This window comes from Mesoplodon densirostris, chromosome 1 (genome assembly GCF_025265405.1).
Source record: "Mesoplodon densirostris isolate mMesDen1 chromosome 1, mMesDen1 primary haplotype, whole genome shotgun sequence".
In the NCBI taxonomy this organism is placed as follows: Eukaryota; Metazoa; Chordata; class Mammalia; order Artiodactyla; family Ziphiidae; genus Mesoplodon; species Mesoplodon densirostris.
The window spans coordinates 155,905,896-155,926,821 of record NC_082661.1 but is presented as its reverse complement, the minus strand read 5'-3'; the positions used below and the strand labels follow the sequence as shown (position 1 = coordinate 155,926,821).

The window sequence follows — 20,926 nt, the reverse complement described above, 5'->3', positions numbered from 1 at the left end:
TGAGTAATATTCCATTGTATATATGTACCACTTCTTCTTTATCCATTCATCTGTCGATGGGCATTTAAGTTGCTTCCATGACCTGGCTATTGTAAATAGTGCTGCAAGGAACATTGGGGTGCATGTGTCTTTTTTTTTTTTTTTTTTTGCGGTATGCAGGCCTCTCACTTTTGTGGCCTCTCCCATTGCAGAGCACAGGCTCCGGACGTGCAGGCTCAGTGGCCATGGCTGACAGGCCTAGCCGCTCCACGGCATGTAGGATCTTCCCGGACCGGGGCGTGAACCCACGTCCCCTGCATCAGCAGGTGGACTCTCAACCACTGCACCACCAGGGAAGCCTGCATGTGTCTTTTTGAATTATGGTTTTCTCAGGGTGTATGCCCAGTAGTGGGATAGCTTGGTCATATGGTAATTCTATTTTTAGTTTTGTAAGGAACCTCCATGCTGTTCTCCATAGTGGCTGTATCAATTTACATTCCCACCAAAATTTCAAGTGCAAGAGGGTTCCCTTTTCTCCACACCCTCTCCAGCATTTGTTGTTTGTAGATTTTCTGATGACTCCCATTCTAACCAGTGTTAGGTGATACTTCGTTGTAGTTTTGATTTGCATTTCTCTAATAATTAGTGATGTTGAGCAGCTTTTCATGTGCCTCTTGGCCATCTGTATGTCTTCTTTGGAGAAATGTCTATTTAGATCTTCTGCCCATTTTTGGATTGGGTTGTTTGTTTTTTTAATATTGAGATGCATGAGCTGTTTATATATTTTGGAGATTAATCCACTGTCCGTTGATTCGTTTGCAAATATTTTCTCCCATTCTGAGGGTTGTCTTTTCGTCTTGTTTATAGTTTCCTTTGCCATGCAAAAGCTTTTAAGTTTCATTAGGTCCCATTTGTTTATTTTTGTTGTTATTTCAATTTTTCTAGGAAGTGGGTCAAAAAAGATCTTGCTGTGAATTATGTCAAAGAGTGTTCTTCCTATATTTTCTTCTAAGAGTTTTATAGTGTCCAGTCTTACATTTAGGTCTTTAATCCATTTTGAGTTTATTTTTGTGTATGGTGTTAGGGAGTGTTCTAATTTCATTCTTTTGCATGTAGCTGTCCAGTTTTCCCAGCACCAGTTATTGAAGAGACTGTCTTTTCTCCATTGTATATCCTTGCCTCTTTTGTCATAAGATTAGTTGACCATAGGTGCATGGGTTTATCTCTGGGCTTTCTAGCGTGTTCCATTGATATATATTTCTGTTTTTGTGCCAGTACCATATTATCTTGATTACTTTAGCTTTGTAATATAGTCTGAAGTCAGGGAGTCTGATTCCTCCAGCTCTGTTTTTTTCCCTCAAGATTGCTTTGGCTATTCGGAGTCTTTTGTGTCTCCATACAAATTTTAAGATTTTTTTTGTTCTAGTTCTGTAAAAAGTTCCATTGGTAATTTGATAGGGATTGCATTGAATCTGTAGATTGCTTTGGGTAGTATAGTCATTTTCACAATATTGATTCTTCCAAACCAAGAACATGGTATATCTCTCCATCTGTTTGTGTCATCTTTGATTTCTTTCATCAGTGTCTTGTAATCTTCTGAGTACAGGTCTTTTACCTCCTTAGATAGGTTAATTCCTAGGTATTTTATTCTTTTGTTGCAATAGTGAATGAGATTGTTTCCTTAATTTCTCTTTCTGATCTTTCATTGTTAGTGTATAGGAATGCAAGAGATTTCTGTACATTAGTTTCATATCCTGCAACTTTACCAAATTCATTGATTAGCTCTAGTAGTTTTCTGGTGGCATCTTTAGGATTATCTATGTATAGTATCATGTCATCTGCAGTGACAGTTTTACTTCATTTCCGATTAGGATTCCTTTTATTTCTTTTTCTTCTCTGATTGCGGTGGCTAAAACTACCAAAACTATGTTGAATAGTGGTGAGAGTGGGCAACCTTTTCTTGTTCCTGATCTTAGAAGAAATGGTTTCAGTTTTTCACCACTGAGAACGATGTTGACTGTGGGTTTGTCATATACGGCCTTTATTATGTTGAGGTAGGTTCCCTCTATGCCCACTTTCTGGAGAGTTTTTATCATAACTCAGTGTTGAATTTTGTCAAAAGCTTTTTCTGCATCTATTGAGATGATCATATGGTTTTTATTCTTCAATTTGTTAATATGGTGTATCACACTGATTGATTTGTATATATTGAAGAATGCTTGCATCCCTGGGATAAATCCCACTTGATTGTGATGTATGATCCTTTTAATGTGTTGTTGTATTCTGTTTGCTAGTATTTTGTTGAGGATTTTTCATCTATATTCATCAGTGATATTTGTAATTTTCTTTTTTTGTAGTATCTTTGTCTGGTTTGGTATCAGGGTGATGGTGGCCTTGTAGAATGAATTTGGGAGTGTTCCTTCCTCTGCAATTTTTTGGAAGAGTTTGAGAAGGATAGGTGTTAGCTCTTCTCTAAATGTTTGATAGAATTCACCTGTGAAGCCATCTGGTCCTGGACTTTTGTTTGTTGGAAGATTTTTAATCACAGTTTCAATTTCATTACTTGTGATTTGTCTGTTCATATTTTCTATTTCTTCCTGATTCAGTCTTGGAAGGTTGTACCTTTCTAAGAATTTGTCCATTTCTTCCAGGTTGTCCATTTTATTGGCATAGCATTGCATGTAGTAATCTCTTAGGATGCTTTGTATTTCTGTGGTGTCCGTTGTAACCTCTCCTTTTTCACTTCTAATTTTGTTGATTTGAGTCCCCTCCCTCTTTTTCTTGATGAGTTTGGCTAAAGGTTTATCAATTTTGTTTATCTTAAAGAACCAGCTTTTAGTTTTATTGATCTTTGCTGTTGTTTTCTTTGTTTCTATTTCATTTATTTCTGCTCTGATCTTTATGATATCTTTCCTTCTACTAACTTTGGGTTTGTTCTTCTTTCTCTAGTTCCTTTAGGTATAAGGTTAGATTGTTTATTTAAGATTCTTCTTGTTTTTTTGAGGTAGGATTCTGTTGCTATAAACTTCCCTCTTAGAACTGCTTTTGCTGCATCCCGTAGGTTTTGGGTTGTCATGTTTTCTTTGTCATTTGTCTCTAGGTATTTTTTGGTTTTGTCTTTGATTTCTTCAGTGATCTCTTGGTTATTTAGTAACGTATTGTTTAGCTTCCATGTGTTTGTGTTTTTTACGTTTTTTTCCTGGTGATTTGTTTTTAATCTCATAGTGTTGTGGTTGGAAAAGATGCTTGATGTGATTTCAGTTTTTTTAAATTTACCGAGGCTTGATTTGTGACCCAAGATGTGATCTGTCCTAGAGAACGTTCCATGTGCACTTGAGAAGAAAGTGTAATCTGCTGTTTTTGGATGGAATGTCCTATAAGTACCTTATCTATCTGGTCTATTGTGTCATTTAAAGCTTTTGTTTCCTTATTAGTTTTCTGTCTGGGTGATCTGTCCATTGGTGTAAGTGAGGTGTTAAAGTCCCCCAGTATTATTGTGTTACTGTCGATTTCCTCTTTTATAGCTGTTAGCAGTTGCGTTATGTATTGAGGTGCTTCTCTGTTGGGTGCATATATATTTATAATTGTTATATCTTCTTCTTGAATTGATCCCTTGATCATTATGTAGTGTCCTTCCTTGTCTCTTGTAACATTCTTTATTTTAAAGTCTATTTTATCTGATACGAGTATTGCTACTCCAGCTTTCTTTTGATTTCCATTTGCGTAGAATATCTTTTTCCATCCCCTCACTTTCAGTCTATATGTGTCTGAAGTGGGTCTCTTGTAGACAGCATATATATGGATCTCTTTTTGTATCCAATCAGTGAGCCTGTGTCTTTTGGTTGGAGCATTTAATCCATTCACATTTAAGGTAATTATCTACATGTATGTTCCTATGACCATTTTCTTAATTGTTTTGGGTTTGTTTTTGTAGGTCCTTTTCTTCTCTTGTGTTTCCCACTTAGAGAAGTTCCTTTAGCATTTGTTGTAGAGCTGGTTTGGTGGTGCTGAGTTCTCTTAGCTTTTGCTTGTCTGTAAAGCTTTTGATTTCTCCGTCGATTCTGAATGAGATACTTGCTGCATAGAGTAATCTTGGTTGTAGTTTCTTCCCTTTCGTCACTTTAAGTATATCATGCCACTCCCTTCTGGCTTATAGAGTTTCTGCTGAGAAATCAGCTGTTAACCTTATGGGAGTTCCCTTGTATGTTATTTGTCATTTTTCCCTTGCTGCTTTCAATAATTTTTCTTTGTCTTTAATTTCTGTCAGTTTGGTTACTATGTGTCTCGGCGTGTTTCTCCTTGGGTTTATCCTGCCTGGGACTCTCTGCCCTTCCTGGACTTGGGTGGCTATTTCCTTTCCCATGTTAGGGAAGTTTTCGACTATAATCTCTTCAAATATTTTCTCTGGTCCTTTTTCTCTCTCTTCTCCTTCTGGGACCTCTATAATGCAAATGTTGGTGTGTTTAATGTTGTCCCAGAGGTCTCTTAGGCTGTCTTCATTTCTTTTCATTCTTTTCTCTTTATTCTGTTCCACAGCAGTGAATTCCACCATTCTGTGTTCCAGGTCACTTATCCGTTCTTCTGCCTCAGTTATTCTGCTATTGATTCCTTCTAGTGTATTTTTCATTTCAGTTATTATATTGTTCATCTCTGTTTGTTTGTTCTTTAATTCTTCTAGGTCTTTGTTAAACATTTCTTGCATCTTCTCAATCTTTGCCTCCATTCTTTTTCCGAGGTCCTGGATCATCTTCACTATCATTATTCTGAATTCTTTTTCTGGAAGGTTGCCTATCTTCACTTCTTTTAGTTGTTTTTCTGGGGGGTTTTCTTGTTCCTTGATCTGGTACATAGTCCTCTGCCTTTTCATTTTGTCTGTTTTTCTGTGAATGTTGTTTTCGTTCCACAGGCTGCAAGATTGTAGTTCTTCTTGCTTCTGCTGTCTGCCCTCTGGTGGTTGAAGTTATCTTCCCCCCTCCCCAGTCTTTATTCTTCCCTGTAGATTTCTTAGTTTAACTTTTACAGCTCAGGTTCAAATATTTTTTTGGATAAGATAAATATAAATAAAATAAAGCTGGATTTTTTTTCCTTTGTAATCATTACATAATTTATGTAATATCTCTTACCTAAGAAGGAGTTTTATTCACATGCAAACATTTGTATGCATTTAGGTCATTGCTGTTCTTTACAGTAGAGGCACAGTTGCTCCTTTAAGGCTTAGATATAAATTAAATTTAAATTAGCTTGATGTTTATAAAGCTATTTTCATAGCCAATTAGTTGTGGTAGTTTCTTTCTCCCCAAGGCCATTATTTGACATTATTCTGTTTCAACAGAGACATGTAATTGAATTCTAATAACAATAAGTAATTTAGAGGCAAGTTGTGTGATTTGAGTTGTTGCTGTGGGAACTGAATCAAAATATATAGCATAATTCAATCTTCAATTTAAATAAATCCCTCAGTAATTTCATGTGCTTGAAAACTATTCCAAAGGAGGAAAGAGCATAATGCTAGCAAGTGTTTGGTAGCATGATAGCTGTTTGTATCATAAAATGGATTTAAAATATGAAGTAAGCACAATGCCACAGAGTGAAATCAACTATTACAATTAGCAAATAGTGCACGTACTTGGGATATTCACTCATCCTGCACGAATACAAATAGAAAAGGATGAAAAGTTCCTTCTTTTAATCCTGAAATCTGGAAACTTTTGTTCTTGTTATGACTGCCACTGAACATGACCTGGAAGACATCATGTAACCTCTACAAAAAAAAATCTAAGACTGGTTATATCATTACAAATATTGAATGTCATTGTGGATTTATAAAATAAATACAAACATTTGATTTTCCAATTTTAAATTTTGTTTCTTGATCTAGAAAACCTGTAAAAAACATTGAATTTTGCTAAAATACTTGCTTCAAAACCAAATTAATACTTTTGAAAAGCACTTTGTGTTTAACCTTGAGTTCAGTAGTATTTCTATAAGATATTAAAAAACTCCATTTTTACTTAATACAAATTATACCAGAATGGAATGGGCATTGTTCTGAAATAGATATATCAACAAATAAACTATTAATTAAATGAATATTTAATCTTTTTCTCATTGATAAAATGCAATTAATTCCATTTGAAAGTATGGCAGTAGTTACTTCAGTGTTGTATAACTGTTGACAGTACTATATATTATATTTTTGAACAATTAGAAATGTATATTATTTTGATTTCTTCAGAATCTCATCTAACATTATATAATAAATATCTTTCCATTTATCAATGTGGTCTTTGTTCCTAAAATTTTTAATGCCTGAATAATAGCCAATTGAGTTACAACCCCCTAGAGCTGGACATTTAGGCTAGTTCCCATTTGTTTTACTATTATAAATAATAATACAAAGAAGCACCATTAGAGAAGCATCAGCTTTTTCTTCCCCCTCTTGTGAATTATTTACTAAGGATTAAACTACTTGTGGTATAACTACGAGTTGAGAGCTTCAACATTTTTATAGCTCTTGCTGTGTGTTACCAAATCATTTTATAATGTCAGTATACAATTGAGTAGTACAGTTTGCTTGAAGCCATTCCAGCCCTGAGGTTTTATTAAAATATATTTCTGAAAAATGATAATCAGTCATTTTAAAATAGATTCATTTGGGCATCTTTAACAAATCATGATGAATTGAGGCAATTGAATGTAGTTAATTATTCATGTATGGTTTTCCTCTTAAGAATTTCTTGAAAAGGAGTGAAATGTCAACCCAAGATACATCTTAGATCAGTACCTAACTTGGATTACTGGAGGCTATATGGAAAATACAATTCTCATCTTAATATAGAAGATAATTGTTGATAGTCCTTATCTCTAGCTCTAATTTAAATAGCTTGAGCTATTTTTAAGTAGCTCTGATTTAAACAGCCTTAGCTTTTTTTATTAAAACTGTATGCTGAGACAGCCATAGTACGTTAAGAAGCATAAGAAAAACATTAAGGGACAATACTTCTAGCATTTGTGTTTGTATTATAACTGTGTAAGCAGCCCATTAAGACTTGTATTAAGACTTGCATTAAGACTCGTAACCTTTTACAACAGAAGACTGTTTCTTTTCTCTTTAGATTGTTTAGCATAATAGCCTAGTAAAAGTTATCTAAGGGCATTTTTTTTTTTTTTTTTTTTTTTTTACAAATTTAATCAGTTATACATATACATATGTTCCCATATCCCCTCCCTTTTGCGTCTCCCTCCCACCCTCCCTATCCCACCCCTCCAGGCGGTCACAAAGAACCGAGCTGATCTCCCTGTGCTATGCGGCTGCTTCCCACTAGCTATCTACCTTACGTTTGGTAGTGTATATATGTCCATGCCGCTCTTTCACTTTGTCACAGCTTACCCTTCCCCCTCCCCATATCCTCAAGTCCATGCTCTAGTAGGTCTGTGTCTTTATTCCTGTCTTACCCCTATGTTCTTGATGACATTTTTTTTTAAATTCCATATATATGTGTCAGCATACAGTATTTGTCTTTCTCTTTCTGACTTACTTCACTCTGTATGACAGACTCTAGGTCCATCCACCTCATTACAAATAGCTCAATTTCATTTCTTTTTATGGCTGAGTAATATTCCATTGTATATATGTGCCACATCTTCTTTATCCATTCATCCGATGATGGACACTTAGGTTGTTTCCATCTCCGGGCTATTGTAAATAGGGCTGCTATGAACATTTTGGTACATGTCTCTTTTTGAATTATGGTTTTCTCAGGGTATATGCCCAGTAGTGGGATTGCTGGGTCATATGGTAGTTCTATTTGTAGTTTTTTAAGGAACCTCCATACTGTTCTCCATAGTGGCTGTACCAATTCACATTCCCACCAGCAGTGCAAGAGTGTTCCCTTTTTTCCACACCCTCTCCAGCATTTATTGTTTCTAGATTTTTTGATGATGGCCATTCTGACTGGTGTGAGATGATATCTCATTGTAGTTTTGATTTGCATTTCTCTAATGAGTAAAGATGTTGAGCATCCTTTCATGTGTTTGTTGGCTGTCTGTATATCTTCTGTGGAGAAATGTCTATTTAGGTCTTCTGCCCATTTTTGGATTGGGTTGTTTGTTTTTTTGCTATTGAGCTGCATGAGCTGCTTATAAATTTTGGAGATTAATCCTTTGTCAGTTGCTTCATTTGCAAATATTTTCTCCCATTCTGAGGGTTGTCTTTTGGTCTTGTTTATGGTTTCCTTTGCTGTGCAAAAGCTTTTAAGTTTCATTAGGTCCCATGTGTTTATTTTTGTCTTTATTTCCATTTCTCTAGGAGATGGGTCAAAAAGGATCTTGCTGTGATTTATGTCATAGAGTGTTCTGCCTATGTTTTCCTCTAGGAGTTTGATAGTGTCTGGCCTTACATTTAGGTCTTTAATCCATTTTGAGCTAATTTTTGTGTATGGTGTTAGGGAGTGATCTAATCTCATACTTTTAAATGTCCCTGTCCAGTTTTCCCAGCACCACTTATTGAAGAGACTGTCCTTTCTCCACTGTACATTCCTGCCTCCTTTATCAAAGATAAGGTGACCATATGTCCGTGGGTTTATCTCTGGGCTTTCTATCCTGTTCCATTGATCTATCTTTCTGTTTTTGTGCCAGTACCATACTGTCTTGATTACTGTAGCTTTGTAGTATAGTCTGAAGTCAGGGAGCCTGATTCCTCCAGCTCCATTTTTCGTTCTCAAGATTGCTTTTGCTATTCGGGGTCTTTTGTGTTTCCATACAAATTGTGAAATTTTTTGTTCTAGTTCTGTGAAAAATGCCATTGGTAGTTTGATAGGTATTGCATTGAATCTGTAGATTGCTTTGGGTAGTAGAGTCATTTTCACAATGTTGATTCTTCCAATCCAAGAACATGGTACATCTCTCCATCTATTTGTATCATCTTTAATTTCTTTCATCAGTGTCTTATAATTTTCTGCATACAGGTCTTTTGTCTCCTTAGGTAGGTTTATTCCTAGATATTTTATTCTTTTTGTTGCAATGGTAAATGGGAGTGTTTCCTTGATTTCACTTTCAGATTTTTCATCATTAGTATATAGGAATGCCAGAGATTTCTGTGCATTAATTTTGTATCCTGCAACTTTACCAAATTCATTGATTAGCTCTAGTAGTTTTCTGGTAGCATCTTTAGGATTCTCTATGTATAGTATCATGTCATCTGCAAACAGTGACAGCTTTACTTCTTCTTTTCCCATTTGGATTCCTTTTATTTCCTTTTCTTCTCTGATTGCTGTGGCTAAAACTTCCAAAACTATGTTGAATAAGAGTGGTGAGAGTGGGCAACCTTGTCTTGTTCCTGATCTTAGTGGAAATGGTTTCAGTTTTTCACCATTGAGGACGATGCTGGCTGTGGGTTTGTCATATATGGCCTTTATTATGTTGAGGAAAGTTCCCTCTATGCCTACTTTCTGCAGGGTTTTTATCATAAATGGGTGTTGAATTTTGTCAAAAGCTTTCTCTGCATCTATTGAGATGATCATATGGTTTTTCTCCTTCAGCTTGTTAATATGGTGTATCACATTGATTGATTTGCGTATATTGAAGAATCCTTGCATTCCTGGAATAAACCCCACTTGATCATGGTGTATGATCTTTTTAATGTGCTGTTGGATTCTGTTTGCTAGTATTTTGTTGAGGATTTTTGCATCTATGTTCATCAGTGATATTGGCCTGTAGTTTTCTTTCTTTGTGACATCCTTGTCTGGTTTTGGTATCAAGGTGATGGTGGCCTCGTAGAATGAGTTTGGGAGTGTTCCTCCCTCTGCTATATTTTGGAAGAGTTTGAGAAGGATAGGTGTTAGCTCTTCTCTAAATGCTTGATAGAATTCGCCTGTGAAGCCATCTGGTCCTGGGCTTTTGTTTGATGGAAGATTTTTAATCACAGTTTCAATTTCAGTGCTTGTGATTGGTCTATTCATATTTTCTATTTCTTCCTGAGTCAGTCTTGGCAGGCTGTGCATTTCTAAGAATTTGTCCATTTCTTCCAGGTTGTCCATTTTATTGGCATAGAGTTGCTTATAGTAATCTCTCATGATCTTTTGTATTTCTGCAGTGTCAGTTGTTACTTCTCCTTTTTCATTTCTAATTCTATTGATTTGAGTCTTCTCCCTTTTTTTCTTGATGAGTCTGGCTAATGGTTTATCAATTTTGTTTATCTTCTCAAAGAACCAGCTTTTAGTTTTATTGATCTTTGCTATCGTTTCCTTCATTTCTTTTTCATTTATTTCTGATCTGATTTTTATGATTTCTTTCCTTCTGCTAACTTTGGGATGTTTTTGTTCTTCTTTCTCTAATTGCTTTAGGTGCAAGGTTAGGTTGTTTATTCGAGATATTTCCTGTTTCTTAAGGTGTGATTGTATTGCCATAAACTTCCCTCTTAGAACTGCTTTTGCTGCATCCCATAGGTTTTGGGTCGTCGTGTCTCCATTGTCATTTGTTTCTAGGTATTTTTTAATTTCCTCTTTGATTTCTTCAGTGATCACTTCGTTATTAAGTAGTGTATTGTTTAGCCACCATGTGTTTGTATGTTTTACAGCTTTTTTCCTGTAATTGATATCTAGTCTCATAGCATTGTGGTCGGAAAAGATACTTGATACAATTTCACTTTTCTTAAATTTACCAAGGCTTGATTTGTGACCCAAGATATGATCTATCCTGGAGAATGTTCCATGAGCACTTGAGAAAAATGTGTATTCTGTTGTTTTTGGATGGAATGTCCTATAAATATCAATTAAGTCTATCTTGTTTAATGTATCATTTAAAGCTTGTGTTTCCTTATTTATTTTCATTTTGGATGACCTGTCCATTGGTGAAAGTGGGGTGTTAAAGTCCCCTACTATGATTGTGTTACTGTCGATTTCTCCTTTTATGGCTGTTAATATTTCCCTTATGTATTGAGGTGCTCCTATGTTTGGTGCATAAATATTTACAATTGTTATATCTTCTTCTTGGATCGATCCCTTGATCATTATGTAGTGTCCTTCTTTGTCTCTTCTAGTAGTCTTTATTTTAAAGTCTATTTTGTCTGATATGAGAATTGCTACTCCAGCTTTCTTTTGGTTTCCATTTGCATGGAATATCTTTTTCCATCCCCTTACTTTCAGTCTGTATGTATCTCTAGGTCTGAAGTGGGTCTCTTGTAGACAGCATATATATGGGTCTTGTTTTTGTATCCATTCAGCCAGTCTGTGTCTTTTGGTGGGAGCATTTAGTCCATTTACATTTAAGGTAATTATTGATATGTATGTTCCTATTCCCATTTTCTTAATTGTTTTGGGTTCGTTATTGTAGTTCTTTTCCTTCTGTTGTGTTTCTTGCCTAGAGAAGTTCCTTTAGCATTTGTTGTAAAGCTGGTTTGGTGGTGCTGAACTCTCTCAGCTTTTGCTTGTCTGTAAAGGTTTTAATTTCTCCATCAAATCTGAATGAGATCCTTGCTGGGTAGAGTAATCTTGGTTGCAGGTTTTTCTCCTTCATCACTTTAAGTATGTCCTGCCACTCCCTTCTGGCTTGTAGAGTTTCTGCTGAGAGATCAGCTGTTATCCTGATGGGGATTCCCTTGTGTGTTATTTGTTGTTTTTGCCTTGCTGCTTTTAATATGATTTCTTTGTGTTTAATTTTTGACAGTTTGATTAATATGTGTCTTGGTGTATTTCTCCTTGGATTTATTCTGTATGGGACTCTCTGTGCCTCCTGGACTTGATTAACTATTTCCTTTCCCATATTAGGGAAGTTTTCAACTATAATCTCTTCAAATATTTTCTCAGTCCCTTTCTTTTTCTCTTCTTCTTCTGGAACCCCTATAATTCGAATGTTGGTGCGTTTAATGTTGTCCCAGAGGTCTCTGAGACTGTCCTCTGTTCTTTTCATTCTTTTTTCTTTATTTTGCTGTGCAGCAGTTATTTCCTCTATTTTATCTTCCACCTCACTTATCCGTTCTTCTGCCTCAGTTATTCTGCTATTGATCCCATCTAGAGTATTTTTTATTTCATTTATTGTGTTTTTAATCGATGCTTGATTCGTCTTTAGTTCTTCTAGGTCCTTGTTAACTGTTTCTTGCATTTTGTCTATTCTATTTCCAAGATTTTGGATCATCTTTACCATCATTATTCTGAATTCTTTTTCAGATAGACTGCCTATTACCTCTTCATTTGTTAGGTCTGGTGGGTTTTTATCTTGCTCCTTCTCCTGCTGTGTGTTTTTCTGTCTTCTCATTTTGCTTATGTTACTGTGTTTGGGGTCTCCTCTTTGCAGGCTGCAGGTTCGTAGTTCCCGTTGTTTTTGGTGTCTGTCCCCAGTGGCTAAGGTTGGTTTAGTGGGTTGTGTAGGCTTCTTGGTGGAGGGGACTACTGCCTGTGTTCTGGTGGATGAGGCTGGATCTTGTCTTTCTGGTGGGCAGGTCCACGTCTGGTGGTGTGTTTTGGGGTGTTTGCGGACTTTTTATGATTTGAGGCAGCCTCTCTGCTAATGGGTGGTGTTGTGTTCCTGTCTTGCTAGTTGTTTGGCATAGGGTGTCCAGCACTGTAGCTTGCTGGTCGTTGAGTGAAGCTGGGTGCTGGTGTTGAGATGGAGATCTCTGGAAGATTTTCGCCGTTTGATATTATGTGGAGCTGGGAGGTCTCTTGTGGACCGGTGTCCTGAAGTTCGCTCTCCCACCTCAGAGGCACAGCACTGACTCCTGGCTCCTCAATTTGGGATGATTTGTTGTCTATTCATGTATTCCACAGATGCAGGGTACATGAAGTTGATTGTGGAGCTTTAATCCGCTGCTTCTGAGGCTGCTGGGAGAGGTTTCCCTTTCTCTTCTTTGTTCTCACAGCTCCTGGGTCTCAGCTTTGGATTTGGCCCCGCCTCTGCGTGTAGGTCGCCGGAGGGCGTCTGTTCTTCGCTCAGACAGGACAGGGTTAAAGGAGCAGCCTCTTCGGGGACTCTGGCTCACTCAGGCCGGGCGGGAGGGAGGGGCACGGAGTGCGGGGCGTGCCTTTTGGGAGGTCTGGGGTCTTCTGCCAGCGTTCAGTAGTTGTTCTGTAGGAGTTGTTGCACGTGTAGCTGTATTTCTGGTGTATCTGTGGGGAGGAAGGTGATCTCCGCGTCTTACTCTTCCGCCATCTTACCCGGTCTAAGGGCATTTTTATCTTCCATTTCAAATTATAAAGAGGCTGATTCTAGAATGTAGCCAGAACTGAGTCATCTTCGGTCTAAGGCCCTGGAGTCCCAGTGTACTGTAGGTCAACATTTTTGTTTTGGCTGTTTTTCCTATGAGACTAAAAGAACTTTGTACATAAATCAGGTAAGAAGAGATTAAAGTTTTCAAATCAGACCTAAAATCCTTGGTGGTCTTATACATAATATTAAAATACTTTTTTAAAGGCCAGTTTGGCTCACGGATAGCTCTAAGGACACATTCTCTTCCCAGGCAGAGTCTGAGAAGACTTCCGTGGTTCAGAATGGTCTTGGGAAATTTAGCCACCCTAGAGGCCATTTCTGGGTAAGAGAAATAACTTCATTCTCACCCAGGTATTTCACTCCCCTCTTGGCCAAAATCTTCTGCACCACAAATCTAAACTCACTTTTGATGTTAATCATACAAAGTGTCTATGTCATTTTTTCTATCTTCCTTTGAAAGACTTGCCAAAACTATTCCCTAACTTGAGCAAAGCAATACGTAAAAGTCCCAAATTTATTTTTTAATTGTAATAAATGATACAACGCTTTAATTCTACTTACATAGAAATAAGAATTTTAACAACATAATTACAGTTTAAATGTTATTTTCTGCTGTGTTTTTTCCCTTGCAAGCAATAATACATTGTAAGGAAGGGCTGAAGTATAAACTGTGTCTTGGCATCTAATTAAAAAATGTTTAGTTTCTTTTAAACTGTGATGGACAGAAGAAACAATATCAATTATATGCTCTTTTTCCCTCTAGGAACATTTCATGGAAGTAATTCGAAACCAGGAATTTGTGTTATTACCAGCCAGTGAAATTGCAAAGCTCTTGGCCAGTGATGACATGAACATTCCTAGTGAGGAGACAATATTGAATGCACTTCTTACTTGGGTCCGTCATGATTTGGAACAGAGACGAAAAGATCTCAGTAAACTTTTGGCTTATATTAGGCTACCTCTCCTTGCGCCACAGGTAAACTCTTTTTGATTATTTAAAATCAACGTCATAATTTCAACAATAGTAGTTGCTGCGACTTTGAGTAGTCAGCCTTCCACATCTGTGGGCTCCGCATCTCAATTTCAGCAAAGCGTAGATTGAAAATATTTTTTTTTAATTCCAGAAAATTCCAAAATGCAAAACTTGAAGCTGTCCTGTACCAGCAACTATTACATAACATTTACGTTGCATTTACAACTATTTACATAGCATTTGCATTGTATTTGGTATCGTAGGTAATCCAGAGATGATTTAAAGTATACAGGAGACTGTGTAGAGGTTATCTGCAAATACTACATATTTGAGGTGAAATGTTATATCCACACGAATCCTGGAACCAACCCCGTCCCCAGAATACTGAGGGACTACTGTATTCACTTTATGCTAGTTACATTAATATGAGCTTATCTATTAATTACATTAATGTGAGCTTATTTATTCTATTCAATATGGTTATTTTATATATATCCCTATGAAATGTTAAGGTGAAAAGATAGCAAAAAAAAAATTCTGTTTGTTTTCAACCCAGAAGGTCTGACTATCTAAATTGCATCCATTAAGTAACATTGTTGCTTTGAGGTTAGTAATTTTATTTGACTCAGCTGCAGACCTATCCTAGCAACTGCAGACCTATCCTAGCAACTGCAGACCTATCCTAGCAACTGAAGAATTAATAAAGCTGCTAATGAAAGAAACACTGGACTCTAGGAACCAGAAAATTTAGATTAATTCATTTGCCACACATTTATTTAAGTATCCACTAAATGCTGGATTCTGGTGGTATATAAATTAATAACATGTTAGTAGTTCTGGCTCTGACATCCTAAAACTCTGTGACTTGGCAAATTCACTTACCTCGGTTTCTTCATCTGTCAAGTGGAGATAACATCCTTTCTATCTCACAGGATTTTTATGAGGATCAGAAAAGTGCTCTGTGAAATAAAATGTGTTATAAATAATATTAGTATGATTATTATCATTATTTTAGAATTGAGAGAGATCTAGTTGGTATATTCAAAGCAATCAGTAACATATTGACATGCATGGTTTCCCCTTTTTACAATTTCAGCTGGAATATACAAAAATTTCCTCTGCATACTTTGCTACTTATTTTGAGGCCTTAAATAGAGTCCTTGAAAGTAAAGAAAGAATGAGCTGTTACTGCTTGAGATCAGATTTTTTGTTGTTGTTGTTTAAAGTGCCATGAGTTTTATTTTATTTGTATTTATCTTGAGCATTATATATTATTTCCATCTGTTGTGAGCAAAAGTTACTGTTTGTTCTCTACCTTATAGAAACAAAAATCAGTGCTGATGCTTTATAAGAAAGACCTCTCTTCACAGATAGAATATTGTATGAATTCATAGGAATGAAACTACACGAACTGATGACAATTCAGGAACGATAACATCATAAAACATTTCTCTTAAAATCAGATTTCAAGATATGAGGACTATTTTTGCTGATAGCCAACAGAATTTTTTTCTTATCCTTTTCTAAATGAAAGAAAATAAAATCTGAAAAATCCTAGTGGACTTTGAAAAGAATCTGTGCAATTAAGTAACCTGACAATTTACTTCAGTCCTGTAGCTTCAAATATTTATGATACTATATTTGCATGACTCTAAGAGATCTTTAAAATTTCTTTTATCCAGGATACTGCTGATAATCATAGCCCTAAGATCTTAGAGTTGAAAGGCACTTTGGAGAACATTTAGTCTAACACCTGTTGTACAAATGAAGTAACAGACCAAAAAAGTAAAACCATATGCGCAAAATCTCAAAGTGATTGCATAAATCCCTTCTACGTTGTAGTTTTCTTTGGCTTTGTTACTTGGCTAACATCGTATATTAGAGTTATGAGACAGAGGTAGGACTTGAACCCAAATAAAGTTCTATGCCTTTTCCACTGAACTATTCTGCCTTTTGAATGTACTTTGTGTAAATTTGCGAGGTGGTGGGAGGGACATCAGGTGGAGGAAGAAATAGATTAAAAAATAAATCAGGGCTTCCCTGGTGGCACAGTGGTTGAGAGTCCACCTCCCAATGCAGGGGACACGGGTTCGTGCCCCGGTCTCGGAAGGTCCCACGTGCCGCGGAGCGGCTGGGACCGTGAGCCATGGCCGCTGAGCCTGCGTGTCCGGAGCCTGTGCTCCGCAACAGGAGAAGCCACAACAGTGAGAGGCCCGCATACCGCAAAAAAATAATAATAAGATAAATAAATAAAAATAAATCAGTAATTACAGTATAATGAGATGAAGGCTGTGATCTATACATAAACATGGTATTATGAAAATAATTGGAGTGACCCACCCAGACCAATGGTGGTGAAGCTAGGAGAACCTCTGAAGTGTCAGTCAGTTTGCAGGCTGAGTTCACCACCCAAAAGAATGGGCATAATAGCCCAGGGAAGAAGGGGTTCTAGTTATAGAGCCATGAGCAAATATATTGTGTTCTGGAATTTGAAGATAGCTTGCATGGCTAGAGTACAGAAACAAAAGGGCAATGTTGAGATGAGGCTGGAGAGGTAAACAGACCAGATCGTGAAGGAACTCAGTCATGCCAAGGAGTTTGGATTTTATCCTAAAAGCAGTGAGGAAGCACTAAAGGGTTTTAAGTAGGGAATGGCATAATTATCATTTTAGTTTAGAAAGATCCTATAACTGCATTGCAGAGAATGGATTCGAGGAGTCAAAGTAGAAATACCCTAGGAAGTCTTTTGGATTCAGACCAGTGAATTAATCACTTCCTGGAAGTGGAGATAGAGAAATTAATTACCAGAATCAAGAGCTATTTAGAAGGTAGAATTGATGCAACTTAATGACCAACTGAATGGTGCAGGTAAAAAAGAAAAAGAAGGGTCCAGAATAACTCTGATTTGTGCAACTAGGTTGATGAAGGTGCTGTTGATTAAGACAGAATACAGGATGAAGAGCTGATTTTGAAGGTGGGGAAGAAAGTAGAAGAACCATGTTTCCAGAGCTTCTCGACACCTTTAATCCTCTTAGAGTCTAAGAAGTTTTGAAAACTACTTATTTACATTGTTGAAGCCAAGGGGAAGAGAGTGACACTGATCAAAGAGAACATGAGGGTACTAGGGGTGGAACCCTAAGAATTACTAATATTTAGTGGTAGTCCCAAAGCTGCCTAAATACCTGTAGTACCATTAAAAAGAGATTGCAAGTTCTAGAAGGAGGAAATTTGGGGGGTGGGGAGCTGCATTGGGTCTCAGTTGCCACGTGGGCTTTCTTTAGTTGCTGCGAGAGGGGGCTACTCTTCGTTGCAGTGCATGGGCTTCTCATTGCAGTGGCTTCTCTTGTTGCAGAGCACGGGCTCTAGGTGCGCGGGCTTCCGTAGTTGTGGCTCGCGGGCTCTAGAGCACAGGCTCAGTAGTTGTGGCGCACGGGCTTAGTTGCTCCGTGGCATGTGGGATTTTCCCGGACCAAGGATCGAACCTGTGTCCCCTGCATTGACAGGCGGATTCTTAACCACTGCGCCACCAGGAAAGGAGGAAATTTTAACATCATCAGATGCTACAGAGAAAACAGATAAGGATGGAAAAACCGCTGGATTAGCCCAATGGTTCTCAAAGTGTGATCCCCAACTATAGGATCAGCACCACATGGGTAATTGTTTAAGATGAAAGTTATTAGGCCCCCAGTCTACACCTACTGAATCTGAAACTCTGGGGGTGGTTATTAAAACACAAGCTAGCTGTGTTTTAATAAGCCCTCAGGTGCATCTGTTGCCCACTCAAGTTTGAGAACCACTGTCTTAGCTTGATGAGTAGCAGTGATGGAAGCCACATTGCTCTGTATAATTTAAACAAGTTAATAACACCTCTTGGAGCACTGTTTTTCTTTTCTGCAGTGGTAATACTCTATTGCACCATTATGGCATTTAGAGATACTAGCAGGGTTTTTTTTTTTTCCTCCCTTGCTAAAAGTAAAGGGCAAGTTTGCAGACTTAGAGTTGTCAAGTGATGAAGTATTGAAGTAGACTCTGAAATCATCAAGAAAATGTTGGATTGTATTCTGAATGTTTTATTTTAAAAGATAGGAAAAGGATGAAGTTGCTAAGATCTTAAAAGTTCTCATCACACACCAAAAAATTGTAACTCTGTGGGGGTAGATGTTAACTAGACTTATTGTGATCACTTTCATATATATATATATATATATATATATATATATATATATATATCTCAAATCATTGTGTTGTACACCTGAAACTAATATGTTCTCTGTCAATTATATTTCAATAAAAAACAAAAGTGAAAAATGAAAACAAAAGAAGTCTAGTGCCTATCAAATAAATGACTAATATTTTTTAATTGACATTAGATCCAGTTACCTAATGAATTTACTTTTGTGAAATAATTCCTTTTTCAATGAGGTTTTACCCTACTCCGTTAATAAGAAACATTCTATTTACCCTAACTAGAAAGAGTTCAACTGACTTATAGTAATTTATTGTAGTGTAAAATAAATAAATTTTATTTATTTTAAGGAGTTAAAATGATATAGGAAATCATATATATCATTGTAATCCTCATCCAAATGATCATTTTAGTGTGGCTTTTTTTTTAACTCTGAATAATCCAGAAGACAAGTGCGTGTGTAGTTTTATTTTACCTTCAAAAGCATTTCAGGCTTTTCTGTTTGATCCCATTTTAAATAATGTGCATAGAAATACAGTTGGCCCTCGAACAGCATGGGGATTAATCTGTGTATAATGTATAACCTCCATATCTGAGGTTCCTCTATATCTGTGGATTCAACCAGTGGACTGTGTAATACCGTGGTATTTACTACTGAAAAATATCTGTATATAAGTGGACCTGTGTGTTTTGTATCCACGTTGTTCAAGGGTCAACTGCATTAGGACATTATTTTAAAGATTTTGACACCTAAATTCTTAATGTTCCCAATGGTTACCCTGTATTACAAGTAACTTGGCCTCCACTATTCTGTTCTCAATTCTCATTATTGTTTTTTACTAAAATTCAGAAATATAAAATGAGTCAGTATTTACATTTAGTATTTTATTTTACAAGTTTTGGATACCAAAACTTTTTTTAAAGGCTGTAGAGTTCATAAATCATTCACATTCTGTTTTTCACTCTTAGTAGTAGTTGAAGGGACAGTTTTAGTGAAATAGTCATATAGTGAACAAGTATGTGAGTGAAGATAAAAATTTACAAATGGAAAATGTTTCTTCTATTTTCTAAATGTTTCCATTTTAATAATTTGCCATTCTTTTATGGCAGAGAAGGTACATAGTATTCACCTAAAATGAAGAGTATGAGAATCTGTATTTTGTAGTGCTTTATCAGTGCCTTCTGAATGATTTTCCAAATGATATCTGGTACCTTCCATTTGATTAATCTGATACTTAGATTAATGGATTCATATTTCCTTCCATTATTTTCATCTCTCTACTTAAATATAATTAATTCCATTTGTTCAAAAATTATAGATAATGTCAGCATGCTAAGAAATATATTTTACTTCATATTGCAGTAACTATTGAGTCTTACAAGACTTTACTTTCTATAATTTTTTCACATTTATTTTTTTTTCAAAGGACTAAAGCAATTATATATAACCGAAGTAATATAAACACTAAGATTAATCTAAATGAACCAACTCAATGCATATTCATTAATGGCTTCTCTAGCAAGTATAACTATATTTTGTGTGCACAGAATAATATAGAATAATTAATACCAGAATTTATACTCTGGCATAGGTCCTGAGACTTATGTCTTAATTTGGCTTTTTTGCCTTTAGCACGCTGTTCTAATTTTCCAAATGCCACAAACTATTTTACAGTGACTTTTGTTAGAGACTCTTCCTTCTCTTCCATTATCAAAATATGAACATACTCTCAACATTATTAGCCATTAAGGCAATGCAAAGTAAAACTGCATTTCCCACTCACTCAAGTGGCTAAAAAGAGAAGATAGTAATAATTGTTGGTGAGAATGTGGAGAAACAGGAACCCTCATAGATTGCTGGTGTGAATATAAATAGTGCAGCCACCTTGGAAAACAGTTTGACACTTTCTTAAAAAGTTAATATAAGTTTATGACATGACCCAGCAATTCTACTCCTAGGTATATACCCAAGAGAAATGAAAACATATATCCACATAAAGACTTGCACATAAATGTTCTTAGCAGCTTTATTCCTAATAGCCCAAAACTGGAAACAATATAAGTGTCCATCAACTGGTGAATGGATAGACAAAATGTGGTGTATCCATACAATGAATTATTATTCAACAGTAAAAAAAAATGAAGTAGTGATACATGCTACACATTGATTAACCTCAAAAACATGCTAAATGAAAAAAGCAAGATACAAGAGACCGCATATTGTATGATTCTCTTTATACGAAACATCTAAGGGCAAATCTACAGAGACAGATTAGTGCTTGGAACAGGAGATAGGAACAGAGATTAACAGTAAACAGACATGCGGGATCTAAGCAGGGTAATGAAAATGTTTCAAAACTTTTATGATAATGGTTGCACAACTTGGTAAATTTACTAAAAATCATTGAATTGTATACTTGAAATGGTGAATTATAAAATATATAAAATATACCTTATATTATCAAATACATTCCTACAGTGTATCAAAAGGATAATACACTATGACCAGGAAGGTCTTTTTCTAGGAATACAAGAATGGTTGAGTATTAGGAAACCTGTCAAGGTAATTATATCAGTAACTTCAA

At 36.2% G+C, this 20,926-nt stretch overlaps 1 protein-coding gene across 4 annotated transcripts in view; it reads left to right on the top strand.

The window, feature by feature from the left end:
• The window catches only part of KLHL5 (kelch like family member 5), an 84,510-nt gene that overhangs the window by 39,406 nt on the left and 24,178 nt on the right, over positions 1-20,926 (top strand). For all 4 annotated transcript variants that reach the window (XM_060111068.1, XM_060111064.1, XM_060111088.1 and 1 more), the window contains one exon: positions 13,946-14,158. In XM_060111068.1, the coding sequence (XP_059967051.1) occupies positions 13,946-14,158 (213 nt within the window). The remainder of the gene's footprint in view (positions 1-13,945; positions 14,159-20,926) is intronic.